Source organism: Aquarana catesbeiana, linkage group LG05, assembly GCF_042186555.1.
Source record: "Aquarana catesbeiana isolate 2022-GZ linkage group LG05, ASM4218655v1, whole genome shotgun sequence".
NCBI lineage: Eukaryota > Metazoa > Chordata > Amphibia > Anura > Ranidae > Aquarana > Aquarana catesbeiana.
In genome coordinates, this window is record NC_133328.1 from 323,728,678 (window position 1) to 323,743,041 (window position 14,364).

The 14,364-nt window shown below is 37.6% G+C and overlaps 1 protein-coding gene across 1 annotated transcript in view; it reads right to left on the reverse strand.

Moving 5' to 3' along the window:
- CDH18 (cadherin 18) overlaps positions 1–14,364 on the reverse strand; it is a 1,382,204-nt gene that overhangs the window by 405,116 nt on the left and 962,724 nt on the right. The window contains exon 5 of the mRNA XM_073630863.1: positions 7,975–8,142. Coding sequence (XP_073486964.1) covers positions 7,975–8,142 — 168 coding nt within the window. The remainder of the gene's footprint in view (positions 1–7,974; positions 8,143–14,364) is intronic.

Sequence of the window (14,364 nt, forward strand, 5' to 3'; positions counted from 1 at the left end):
TATCAGTATGCAGTGGTACAAGGCGGTTGTAGCAATATCAGCGCGAATATACAATGATATGTTAATTCAAAACCATAGGGTCTCGCCACTTATCCCACTTATATTTGCCCCAGACGTGATACCACAACAGCTGCTGCAATTACATCAATTATCACTAAGGTATGACTCCAAACATGTTGATGCTATTATAATGTATTATGTATAGTCATATAACTTAGTTCCCAGCCTTCCCGTATCCGCAGCAGGGTGAGTAGTAGCACTAAGACAGGAACAATGTTCAAAGTAAACTCCTACGATTGTATATATCCTTGTACAATGTCTCCTATCTTCTCATGCTGCAGCTGATCTATCTTAACTTTTCTCTCTTCTGGGGTTTCTTATCTATTGCTCTCTTACCTTCGGAGCCAAGCAGGACAGTGTGTCTCTTACCCTCACCCATCCAGCCATGCACCTTGCTTCTTAGGTAGCATCCAATATCGCCTGCATGCCGTCCCCGTTGAGGAGTCCGTCTGTGAAGCGCTGCGGGTTTAAAGGATTGCGGTCTGTAGGCATCTCCTATCGAAGTCCTTTCTGACCTGACACCGGGTTCCAGTGGGGGGGAGGGGGGAGGGGGAAGAGCACGGAGAAGCCCTGCGGGGAGAGCAAAATCGTCACCCAGTCATTTGAGACCGCGATGCCTAAGCCCGGTACACGCCAGGCCCCGGGCTCCAGGCACTTTGGTTACAGCGTTTAAACCTCACGCTCTGTTTTCCTCGCTTCTCCTCGCTGCCTCATCCGTATGTTCGCCGCTGGAGAGAGGCCGCCAGGATGCCAGTTTACTGACACACCTCCAGCTCCTCCCTTCCCATCTGACGTCTCACGTCATCTCCCTGACACATTGCATATTCCTAAGGCCTTCTGTAGCAGGCCAATATGTATTCTGATACATAATTTGGTAAAAAAAAAAAATCCAATACGCATATATTGATTGGTTTGCGCAAAAGTTATAGCTTCTGCAAACTATGGTATATATACTGGAATTTGTATTTTTATTTATTTTTTATACTAGTAATCGTGGCAATCAGCAACTTATAGTGGGACTGCGAGACTTTTGACACTTCGTGGGAACCAGTGAAATGAATACAGCGATCAGTGCTAAACATACTTACTTTCACTGTACTAATGACACTGGCTGGGAAGGGTTTAAACATCTAGGACTGTCAAAGGGTTAAATGTGTGCCTAGCCAGTTTTTTTGTTTGCTATGTGTGCTGCGTTTACTAAGGGTTGTGATGGATTTTAAGAAAATCCATCACATCCACACCATCAGGACGGCAGTCTGCATTGTTTACATATGCAGAGCTCTGTCCAGCCTCTCTCCGAGACGATTGTCATTTAAATAAAATGCATGGGGTATGGCTTGAAGATGCTAATGATGTGCAAACTTCAGCTGGCTATACAGTAGAATTTCGTTTGAAATTTTTCATATTAAGAATATTCATTCAATTCGTATGAGTCAAACTCTCAATTTCGACCAACATGATGTGAAAATTTGAAAGAGCAGGTTTTAAATTTTTTTGTGAACAAACACTATTCTAACAGTGTATGTGGTTTTCTTTCAGGAAATTACATTTATTTCAAAATTGATTATTAAAAACAAGTGAAATGTTAAGGTTCTTTTGAATAACATTTTTCCAGTCTTCAAATGTATTTTTCATACCAATGTTTGTTCAAAAATCTACTAGTGTATAGCCAGCTTTAGAGAGAAAAAAAATCCTATTAAATTACATTTTCTGGATCTATTTATAAACAAAGTCATTTTCATGGCTAATTAGCACGGGGTTGTCAGACAAAGGGCATAGGGAGCTGAGCACTGCCCTGGGGGACATGCCCCAATGCAAAAAAATAAAAACACATTTATATACCCTTCAGTGGGAAGCAGTTCTTTTAATGAGGCTTAAAGGGAAACATTAAAAACACACAATTCCATTAAATAACAATTTGGGGTAGGTCCTAATGCCTTAATCCTTTTGCTACCGTTTTTGCAATTTTTAAAACAAATATTTTAGCCCTGCAGATTAGTTAACATCCTCAAACATTATATATTTTCTGAAAGCAGACACCCTAGAGAATTAAATAGTGATAGTTCCAATGTTTTTATCACACAATAATAACGGTTTATGAAATGCAAAACCTTAGTAAAAAATACAACTTCATTTTAGGGCACACAAACACATTGCATTACTGATTTTTTTGCTAAAATATAAAATGTGAGGATTCACTGAGTAAATTAGACATGTGCAGGATGAAAAAAATTGTTTTGCTTCATTTAGATTCTTTATTTAAATAAATTTGTTACATTTGTTTCATTCATTTTCAGAATTCATTCAATTTAGTTCGTATTCGAATTTGAAAAATTTTGACCGCATTCCAAAAAATTTTTAAAAATATTGAATCTGCATTTTTTCATATTTCAATGCAGAACAGAATAGAATAAAATAGAAACAATATATTAATAGAATAGAATTAATTGGAATTCAATTAAAAAAGATTAGAATAGAATAGCATAGAATAGAATAGAATAAAAAAAATAGAAAATAATGGAATAGAAAATAAGAGAATAGAATAGAATAGAAAAGAATAGAATAGAATAGAAAAACAATAGAACAGAATATAATAAAAAAGAATATATAACCATCTTCAGAAATTCAAATTTCTAATAGAATGAATTCCAATTCAAATAGAAAAGGTTAGAATAGAATAGAAAAGAAAAGAAAATAATATAAATAAATACAAACAAAACAGAACAGAACAGAAAATAATACAATTGAATAGAATAGAAAAGAAAAGCATGGAAAAACAATAGAATAGAATAAAATATAATAGAACAAATATAATATATAACCATATTCCAAAATTCAAATATTGCATAGAATGAATTTTAATTTGAATACAAAATATTAGAATAGAAAATAATAGAACAGGATATAGTAGAAAATATGAGAATAGAATAGAAAATAATGGAATAGAAAATCAATAGACTAAAATAGAAAGAATATAACTTTTATATTTTTTCTATTTGTTTTATCCTATTGATGTTCTATTCTTTTCCATTATCTTTTCTATTCTATCCTAATCCTTTTTATTTGAATTCAAATTCATTCCATTCGAAATTCAAATTTCAGAAGATGGTTATATATTTTTTTCTATTTTATTCTGTTCTGTTATATTGTTTTTTATTCTATTCTTTTCTATTCTATTCTCTTATTTTCTATTATTTTCTATTCTATTCTAATTCTATGTCTAATCTAATAACAGTTATAGTCTTTCTATTTCATTCCCTATTCCCTATTAATAGTTTTTTTCTTTCTTTTCTATTCTTTTCTATTCTAATCTTTTCTATTCAAATTCATTCTATTTGAAATTCGAATTTCTGAAGATAGTTATATTCTTTATATTTTATTCTATTTTATTCTAATCATTAATAGTCTATTGTTTTTTCTATTATGTTCTATTCTATTGTTTTATATTTCATTCTCCTATTTTCTATTCTATTATTTTCTATTAATTTGGAGTTCATTGTTTTGGATTCTATTCTAATCTATTTTATTCAAAATTTGAAGACGGTCATATTCTATTTTAGTTTATTTTATTCTATTTTATTCAATTCTATTATATTTTCACTATTATTTTATTTTTATTCTACTGCTTTATTATTTTATATTTTATTGTATTGTATTATTTTTTCAAAAATGGATTTCTAATTTTTTTCAAATTTGATTCTGATTCAAATTTGTTTTTGAATTTGATTAAAATTGGTTTTAGAATTTCAGGTTAGTTATTTTGGATTAATTTAAATTTGTTACTACTGTAATTTGGTAATACAATAGATCCAAATTTCTGAATAAAAAAATTTGTCTGAATTTCGATTTGGAATAAAACACATTGCACATGTCTAGAGTAAATAGATACTCAACTTGCCAAGGCAACAAACTTTGGTACCCTATATTTTCTACAGGCAATGCTTTAAAAGCTCATACAGTTCAAAAGTTTAGAGTTAAACATGAACAATAGGCTTGAATTATTGCTCTCACTCTGGCATTCAAAGTGATATGTAAAATGTGTATCACAATCTACATTTTCATGCATAGGTGCCCCTGTGTATGTGGGGTAGGGGGCTCAAACATTTTTTGGAGGGGGTTTTAATTTCATGGGCATTACTTTGATTTTTACACTTTATTAACATTTTTTTCACTAAACTATTTTTCCTCACATAGAAGACAAAAAGTCTCCTTTTTATAAGATCTCGTATGGATTCTAAGGGGTACACAACACAAAACATGGAGTGTTCAGTCCCTGAATTTTTTTTGGTGACAGGTTTTCTTTAATGAGTCGTTTAGACCCCTGATGTCTTATTTGCCCTCCAATTAAGCCAATTGAGTGCAGATCATGCTCCATTAGCTTCTTCCCTGGCTGGGGTGCTATGAGGTCTTTAGCAGGAAAGGGAGATCAGCAAATGGTTGTTCATTGATCTGCTTCCCCTTCACTCTGTAGCACACATCATTCTGATCCCAGGTACGATAGGAGTCTGGAAAATATTGCATGGGTAAATGTGCAGGGCCTTCACTCATGGGGATGTGTGAAAGCAATTTGACGGCTGCATAGCTACACCATCACTTCCATCTGACAGCCAACAGTAAGTTGTCAGATTTACACCCACTATGCATGTGTATAAAATCCTTGCTGCCACTGATGCATGGCATACAGTGGTAGCAGTAAAAGTGTTAAACTGCCTGTCAAGTGAAGCACCCATACAATGTACTAAAGAAAAACTAACATTTACATTTCTAGCCACTAAATTACATTTTCTGGCCACCTCATTCTCTTCATAAACACAGTGGCTGGGGATTTTTTATCTACTGTATATCAAACCATTATCGTAAATCAATATGAATTGTAAGGGGAATAAAAAAAAAACATCATATTATCAGATTATTTTTGATGAGAACCTGGTAAATAATTTAAGGGGAACTCCACACAAAAAATAAGAAAAAAATGGCATTGGTTCCCCTAAAATCTATACCAGAGCCTTCAGATCTGATATGTACAAGACAATAAAAAAGCGGTGCCTTCTAAGCGTAGTAGATTAATACTTTTAATTAGTTCAGTGTATAATAATAACAGATGCACTCACAAACAGACGATGGAGAAAGGCATGTAACATAGGTGTCATCCGCACTTGTCCAGAAGGAGCAGACTGTGGCCGGTGTAAGCCATGAAACTGTCCCTTGTAGCGACCACAATGGTGGAACCCAATGTCGGAATCCGGGGAAGAGGATCTGCAAACACCGGAACGTAGTACTGTGATGTTGTCACTTTCGGGTGCAAGGTCAGCGGGAGGGAGCGCGCGTTCGAAGCATGCGTGCTTCTTTCTCTGGGCTTTCTCCATCGTCTGTTTGTGAGTGCATCTGTTATTATTATACACTGAACTTATTAAAAGTATCAATCTACTACGTTTAGAAGGCCGCTCTTTTTTTCTTGTCTTTGTTCCAGATCCACTTCTATCTGCAAGCAGGCAGCCTTCTCAGATACCAGTTTTTGCACTGTTTATATGGACATTTTACCATGAACTTTTTTATAACATGTCTGCTCTTTTAAACATTGCACCCCCACCCAGAGTGCACTTAAATCAACCCAATTTTGCTTGCATATGTATTTTAAGTGGGTACACAACACAATAAATGGAGTGTTTGGTCTCTAAAATTCTATACAAGATGCTTACCAGAGCAGGCAACCTAGATGATCAGAAAAGGGGGGGGTGCAGTGAGTCTGTGCTACTCATCCTAAACAATACCAGGCCACATGGTCTCAACACGGAGAAAGCCACCCCCAACAAAAACCTTGTCCCCTTGTTTAGGGGGACAATTGCCTCTTTCCCACACCCCTGTCCCAATGGATGTGAGGGTCTGCAGGGGACAGCCTGTCTTTGGATGTAATTGTATATATTTTGTATGCATGCAAAGATCTACATACGTCTTTCCTATGACCACCTCAAACAAAGTTTCATTGAAGTAAACACAAAGAAGAGTAGACTCATCAGATATAGACATTAAGTACTGGTAGCCAGCTACTAAAATACCAACTAGTTTACTGGTATTGCAGAAAGGCTACAGTATTGCTAAAATGTAGAGGCATTGCTACAAATCACTTTTGAGGGATAGTTGGAAATATGCTAAATAAAAGAATACTTTTTTCCTCCCCAGAAAGCTATGTGTATCACCTGTGCAACACTCGCTTTGCCAGGTCTTAGCTTTGATATATTTTTATTTTCCTGTAGTCCAGGACAACTGAAGATATAGACTTTTCCAAAATGGGAGAACATGTGGTGCCATGTCACAAACAGTAGAATCTTACACTCTAACTCCAAAGCAAAAATGGCTTACAAATGGAAAGCATAAGTGTTACTTCAGAGGTAAACTCTAATGGTTTTAGATCACGTTAATTATATTTTTGAAAGTACTGGTACCTGATAAAGTTTATAGTATCTTTGATGCTATGCATGTCCAGATCTTACTGACTGACATTTTTTTTTCCTGGGAAAAACTCTCCGTGATAATTCTGGGGTCATCAGGTACCAGTCTCTTGCCTAAAAAGCACCCACTTCTTTTACAGCATAGACTGTCTTGCACAATACAGCTATATTTGAACCAATTGACTTATTAAATGATAAATCCTTCCAAAGTAGATGATGATATACTGATGAAAATATACTTTCAATATATAATGAAGACTCAATTAGAACCTTGAATCATTTTACAAGTAATGATGAATGTAGATGTAATAAAATAGAGACTCTGTTGGAGTACCTATTTAGTTTACATTATACGAATGAAGCTGCAGAAGTGAGAAATCCTTTCTTAGTTTTGTAATGACTTAGGTTGAGGATACAGAACAGAACTTAAAACTAGAGTTTCATTAAAATAAAGACATTGGTTTAACTGGCCAAGTATCACCAAAACTAAAATATCTAATCAGGTTAATTTAGTTTTTGAGGACATGTTGAAAATCTTAACCTCACTGGCGGTATGATTATGTCAGATTTTTGCGTCTCAAAGCGGTACAATTTTTTTGCATAGAAATTTGGCGTTTCATATTGTAGGCCTGTAATTCTTAGCAATAACACACTTAAATCTGTCCACCAAGAGTCTAGTAGATAACACGGGTATGATGAAGTTTGAAACACAAAATCATAAATTATAATAAATAAATATAAATAATTATAAAAAATTATAATATAATAATAATAAAATTAATTTCTCCACAATTCACTATCGCTCAATTCTGCAAGTGTTCTAATTTACTATCGCTGTTTTCTAGTTGGTCTAAAACCACTTTTGACGTAAAGGGACACTTTTTGGTTGCTATGGACAATCTCAAGTTTCCAGGCAGAAAAAACAGTATATATATAATATAAAACTGCATGCAGGGCATTGGACAAAGCACTGGGGACAAAAGGGATGTGAAAAAATTTCATACAGTAAATGTAATCTGTAAAATTACAGTGTACTGTATGTATTATGATTTTTCACTTTTTTGAATTTGCCACCGGGCTCCACCCCTGTGCGTCGCGACGCACGCAGGGAACGGAGCCCGGCACAGAGAGGCTTCAGGCTGAGGACAGAGCCCACAGACACTGCGGGGAGACATCGCAGGATCCTGGGGACAAGGTAAGTATACCGCACCAGGATCCTGCAATGCAATCCCGAGTGTGGCTCGGGGTTACTGCTGGAATTTAACCCAGAGCCACACTCGGGAAAACTGCCACGGAGGTTAATTACAAATACAAAATAGCTGACCTTGAAAATAGAGCAATGTACTTATGTGTGTGTTCTTTTCATATATTAATCTTCATAATAGCACCACTAAACTTTTCCTTTTAACTAATACATTATAATAGTAAAATAATTAGGTAGAACAAAGAAAAAGGACCTTCATACTTTGAGGAAATCTTGGTGGATTATCATTGACATCGATGAGTGTAACATTGATGGTAGTTGACCCAGATAGTCCGCCAACTTGACCCGCCATATCTTTGGCTTGAATAACAACAGAATAGTGCTCTCTTGCTTCTCTATCCATATTAGGTAATGCTGTCCTGATAACTCCTAAAAGAGAAAACATATTAACACCTTATCATCAAAATATATTGTTAAATTTAAATTATGCATATATTAAGGTCAAACTGCATGTTCTGTAATTCACTGGACATGACTTAAAGGGGTTGTAAACCTTCTGTTTTTTTCACCTTAATGCATCCTATGTGATAGTTACAGGCCCCCCAACACCCCGGTTTACTAACCTGAACCCTCGAAAGTCCTGCGTCGAGAACGCACTGGCTTCTCGGCTCTTTTCGTCCCGGTCTTCTCGGCTCTTCATTGGATAGATTGATAGCAGGGCAGCTATTGGCTTGTGCTGCTGTCAATCAAATCCAAATGACATGGCCACCGGGGGGACGGGACCGAAACATACACTCTGTGTCTATGAACGCTGAGTGCTTGAGATGGGAGCACGCCCGCAAGGAGAGAGAGCTTCCCAAGGGGGTTAGTTATTGCAGGGAGAAGCCGAGAGAGCCGCCGTTGGACCCCAGAACAGGAGGATTGGGGCCACTCTGTGCAAAACGAGCTGTACAGTGGAGGTAAGTATGACATGTTTGTTATTTAAAAAAAAATTAACCTTTACAACCCCTTTAATGTGGCACTCACTGTGTAAAGGTGTTACTGTTACCTGGTGCAGAAATGTCATTAAACTTGCATATAAACATGCAAGATAGCAACATCCTTCACTGGCTACCATCTTGTACAGAATGCAGGGTCCCTTTCCTGCATGTCCCCTGTAACTCTGGAGGTGACATTATAGGTCGCATGACAACTACAAAGAACATCTGTAAACATGCCTCTGAGCTTAGAATCAAGCAATAGCCAGCAGAGAATACTACCACTGTGCTCTGCATGGCAACATGACAACTTTTGCATTATACCAATATTTGTGTGTTTTGTTTATACATAAACATAGCACTATCTGACCTATAACTGCTGTGTACTATGTTCACAATCTCCAAAACTTAGTACCCATATACACTGCAGCTGGATGCTTATTCTAAATCCTAGTACACATGGGTGATTAAGGCTGCTTTCACACTGAGGCGCTTTACAGGCACTATAGCGCTAAAAATAGCGCCTGCAAAGCACCTGTAAAGAGCCTCTCCTCTCACTCCAGTGGGAAAGCCTGAGTGCTTTCACACTGGAGCGGTGCGTTGGCAGGACGCTAAAAACAGTCCTGCAAGCAGCATCTTTGATACACTGTAGGAGCGGTGTATACACAGTGGCACTTTGTGGATGCTTTTAACCCTTTTTCAGCCGTTAGTGGGGGATATAAGTGCCCCCTGCTAGTGGCCGAAAAAGCGCCACAAAAGACAGTAAAGTGCGCTAAAAATAGCGGCGCTTTACCATCGACGCCCCCAATGCCCCAGTGTGAAAGTAGCCTTATGCCGCGTACACACGAGCGGACTTTACGGCAGACTTTGTCCAGTGTACTTTCAACGGACTTTCCGAATGAACGGACTTACCTACACACAATCAATCAAAGTCCGACGGATTTGTACGTGATGACGTACGACCGGACTAAAACAAGGAAGTTCATAGCCAGTAGCCAAAAAAGAGAGATTCTGACAGAGAGTAGTTCAAAAGAGGTGTGCCACATCCCATGAGTCTGAAAGAGACCAAAACATTCCCCTATGGCGGGATTTTTAAGGCACTACCATAAATGATACGGTATAAATACAAAAATAAATTTTTATTACAAAAATCGAAAAAGGACAATAAATTGACAAAATATACAAATCAAATACAAACAATATGTACAATTGGATACATCAAAAGCAAAAACACATAGTTTTGGATACAAATTGCATAACAATGGCAAGAAAGCCAAAAGTTGAAATGTAATAAGTCTCACTGAACCGACGCGTTTCAGAGAATCCTTCATCAGGGTTCATCAAGTGAGATTTACCATCTAAGGGAGTACCGAGTTAAAAAGAGTAATTAACATCACACACAAATCAGATGACAATCCCCCCACACCCAGTGAAGGTCTGTGTGAGAGTCATACTCACTTCCAAAGTACAAATGCTATAAGGGTATCCAAGGCATAAAATCAACTTCACAAAGGTCTCAATGACATATTTTCGATCCCAGCAGTTATTACTGCATATTTTGACCACTCAAACTATCATCACTCATGTGGTTGTGTCCTTGGTTTCAGGTCCGGAGACTTTTGGACCCCAGCCTGCACACAAACGCCGCGCCAAACCTTCAGGTGCGGCGTTCCTCAGCACTAATTGGGACTTCATCTGATGCACCAGTTATCGATAATACCACTCTGTATGGCCAGCCATTAGTCTATCTTTATATGCACATGGCCTGGGAGACCTTTGTGAAGTTGATTTTATGCCTTGGATTCCCTTATAGCATTTGTACTTTGGAAGTGAGTATGACTCTCACACAGACCTTCACTGGGTGTGGGGGATTGTCATCTGATTTGTGTGTGATGTTACTCTTTTTAACTCTGTACTCCCTTAGATGGTAACTCTCACTTGATGAACCCTGATGAAGGATTCTTTGAAACACGTCGGTTCAGTGAGACTTATTACATTTCAACTTTTGGCTTTCTTTCCATTGTTATGCAATTTGTATCCAAAACTACATGTTTTTGCTTTTGATGTATCCAATTGTACATATTGTTTGTATTTGATTTGTATATTTTGTCAATTTATTGTCCTTTTTCGATTTTTGTAATAAAAATGTATTTTTGTATTTATATCGTATCATTTATGGTAGTGCCTTAAAAATCCCGCCATAGGGGAATGTTATAGCCAGTAGCCAATAGCTGCCCTAGCGTCGGTTTTTGTCCATCGGACTAGCATACAGACGAGCTGACTTTTCGACTGGACTCGAGTCCATTGGACAGATTTGAAACATGTTTCAAATCTAAGTCCGTCAAACTTTTGAGAAAACAAAGTCCGCTGGAGCCCACACACGATCGAATTGTCCGACGAAATCCGGTACACCGGACCAAGTATGCCATAAAGTCCGATCGTGTGTACACGGCATAAGTGTGACTTTACCACTAATCCTGCCGGCAATTATCTGCAATTTATCACTAGAAATCAATGTATATGCAGTTACAAGTAGTAGCAACCAATAACACAAATTTGGAGCACTGTGTTATCAATAGCAATTAATTAATACTACATGTTATATTCCTTTGTTCCATATGTGTTGTGAATATTCACTAATTGCTAGCTTTGAAGTGCAGAGCAACCAGTAATTATCATTTTAGCAAAAATGATCCTGATAAGTGTATATTAATTGGTTTCTGTAAAGGTTATAGCATCTACAAACTATGGTATACACAGGTAATTCAAAACTGATCAATGCTAATGTACTGATGTCATTTCTTGAGGACCCCAAATTCTAGGACAGTACACATACCCCCAAATGACACCTTTTTGGAAAGTAAGCAGTCTGAGGCATTTAGTAAGAAGCATGGTGAGTTTTTTAAAGTTGTACATTTTTTTTGTCAAAACTTTTTGGAAAATGATCACATAACCGATTACAGGAAATCATGTATATATACGTGACCGAGCCTGCCCGTAGAGACACTCTTGCAGTGTGTCTGCAGGAGTGGAGCAGCAAGTGGTTAATTGGAAGGATGGGTCAGTGGGGACTGTGTATGACTTGCCATCATTTACAATAACACAGGATCTTGTTTATGAAGGCAAAATAATAATGAAATAAAATTAGTACTACTTCTTATGCCTTTAAGGTTGTTGAAAATACAGAAAAATAACTGTTCATTTGCCAGACATAGTGTGTCCCTACTTTCCTGTTTGACGTGACAACACATTTTTTAGGTCTGAATGTGGTGTCAGCTATGCCTATTTAATTTCTGAGAGATTACTTAAAACATAGCTCTCTCTTTATTGCCCCACCTGCTCATTTCCATAAACCCTCCTTGTGTATGGGCAGAGAACAATAGAAGTTATCAGTTCACAAGATTTACGGCAAAATCAAATTGACACTTGTCAAAAAGATAATATGAAACATTTTCAATGGTATATTTAACAGACCAAATTGGAGCAAATAAAAGAACCATACAGTGCTATGGGTGTTTTAAAAATCATTATTGGATTAATTTATATGTTACCCAATATAATACATACAATAAATACGTTAACATTAGCAGCAAAACTAAAGCCACAGTAAGTATATGTAGCTTTCATGTGGTCTGGGGGGGCATAGTGGGTTGGTTATTGTTGCAAATTGAACACACAAAAATTGTGTGCATGCTATAACACAAATCCACTACTGTATTAAGTAAGGTGACCAGACATCCCAGGTTTCTAGGCGTAGTCCCCAGTTTTGGGGTGCTGTTTCTGGAACAAAGTTTCCCCAGATTCCTTCTAGTTTCTCAAATGGTGTCCCTGTCTTATGCAAGACAATCTAACTGGAAACAGTCTAACTGTTTTCTTCATTTATTTATTTTGTTATTGGCTGCCTTTGCTTTGAGTAGGAGTAGGCGGGAGGAGAGGGGGTCTGAATTGGCTTCCAGGCTGTGCAGTTATCTAAGCTGCTAAGGCAGATCCACTGGGTGACTGGGCCAATAATAGACAGGTTTTTACTAATTTTGGAAGTAATCAGTAACAGACGCTTAAATGGTTAGTAACTATTACCTTTAGTGCCTCATATTCATTCTCTGCATTACTTACTACTGACCCCTTCACTCTGTGTTACGTACTGCTGACTCCTGCACTGTGTTACTTACTGCTAACTTCTACTCTCTGTGTTACTTACTTCTGACTGAAAAATCTTGCATTATTAATGCTGATTTGTGCACTCTGGCTGACCTACTATGGATCCTTGCACTCTACTATTGTCTGCACTCTGCATTACTTGTTCCTAAACCCTCTACTCTGCATTACTTACTACTGACCTCTGAACTCTGTGTTACATATTACTGAGCCCTGCACTCTGTTTAACTTACTTCTGATCCTTGCACTCTTCATTACTTACTAGTGATCCCAGCACTGTTTTTCTTACTGTAGTCCATACTTTTAATCCCTGCACTCTGGGTTACTTATCACTGACCCATGTACTATGCATTACTTAACACTGACCTTTTAAACTCTTTGTTAGTCACTACTGACCCCTGCACACTGTCTTACTTTCTTTTGATCCCTGCATCCTGCATTACTTACCACTGGTCCCTGCACTGTCTGTTTTTCTTTTTACATTTCATACTCCTAAATTCTGTGCTTTGCATTTCTTGCTGCTAATCCATGCACCCCGGGTTACTTATCATTGACCACTGCACTCTGCATTACTTACTACTGACTTCTGAACTCTGTGTTAGATACTACTGACACCTGCACTGTGTTACATACTACTGACCTTTGAACTTTGTGTTATTTACTACTAACCCCTGCACTTAAAGCTTCTCCTTATACCTGACCAGTCCAAATGAGCCTCCAGTGATGACACAGCATGTCAACATGACCCCAAATATGCCTCTTTTGAATCCCTATTGTCTAAATTGCATTTTTTTGATCATGTATTGTTAAGATTATTCATTTTTGCCTAATGTATTATTATTATTATACAGGATTTATATAGTGCCAACAGTTTACGCAGCGCTTTACAACATTAGGGAGGACAGTACAAGTACAATACAATTCAATACAGGAGGAATCAGAGGGCCCTGCTCATTAGAGCTTACAATCTAGGAGGGAGGGTCAAGTTATACAAAAGGGTAATAGCTGTGGGGGATGAGCTAATGGAGAAAATAGTGCAGTTGTTAGATGGAGGCAGGATAGGCTTCTATGAAAAGGAACGTTTTCAGGGATCGCCTAAAAGTGGATAAATTTGGAGACAGTCTGACAGATTGGAGTAGGGAATTCCAGAGGATGGGCGAGGCTCGGGAGAAGTCCTGGAGGCGGATATGGGAGGAGGTGATGAGGAAGCTAGAGAGCAGGAGGTCCTGGGAGGAACGGAGAGGGCAATTAGGTTGGTATTTTGAGACTAGGCTAGTGATGTAGCTGGGGGCAGAGTTGTGGATAGCTTTGTAACTTGCTGTTAGTATTTTGAATTTAATTCGTTGGGCGAGTGGCAGCCAATGGAGGGATTGGCAGAGAGGGGTAGCAGACACTGAGCGGTTTGTAAGGTGGATGAGTCTGGTAGCAGCATTCATGATGGACTGAAGGGGGATAGTCTATTGAAAGGTAAGGCAATGAGGAAGGAGTTGCAGTAGTCGAGGCGAGAGATAACCAGGGA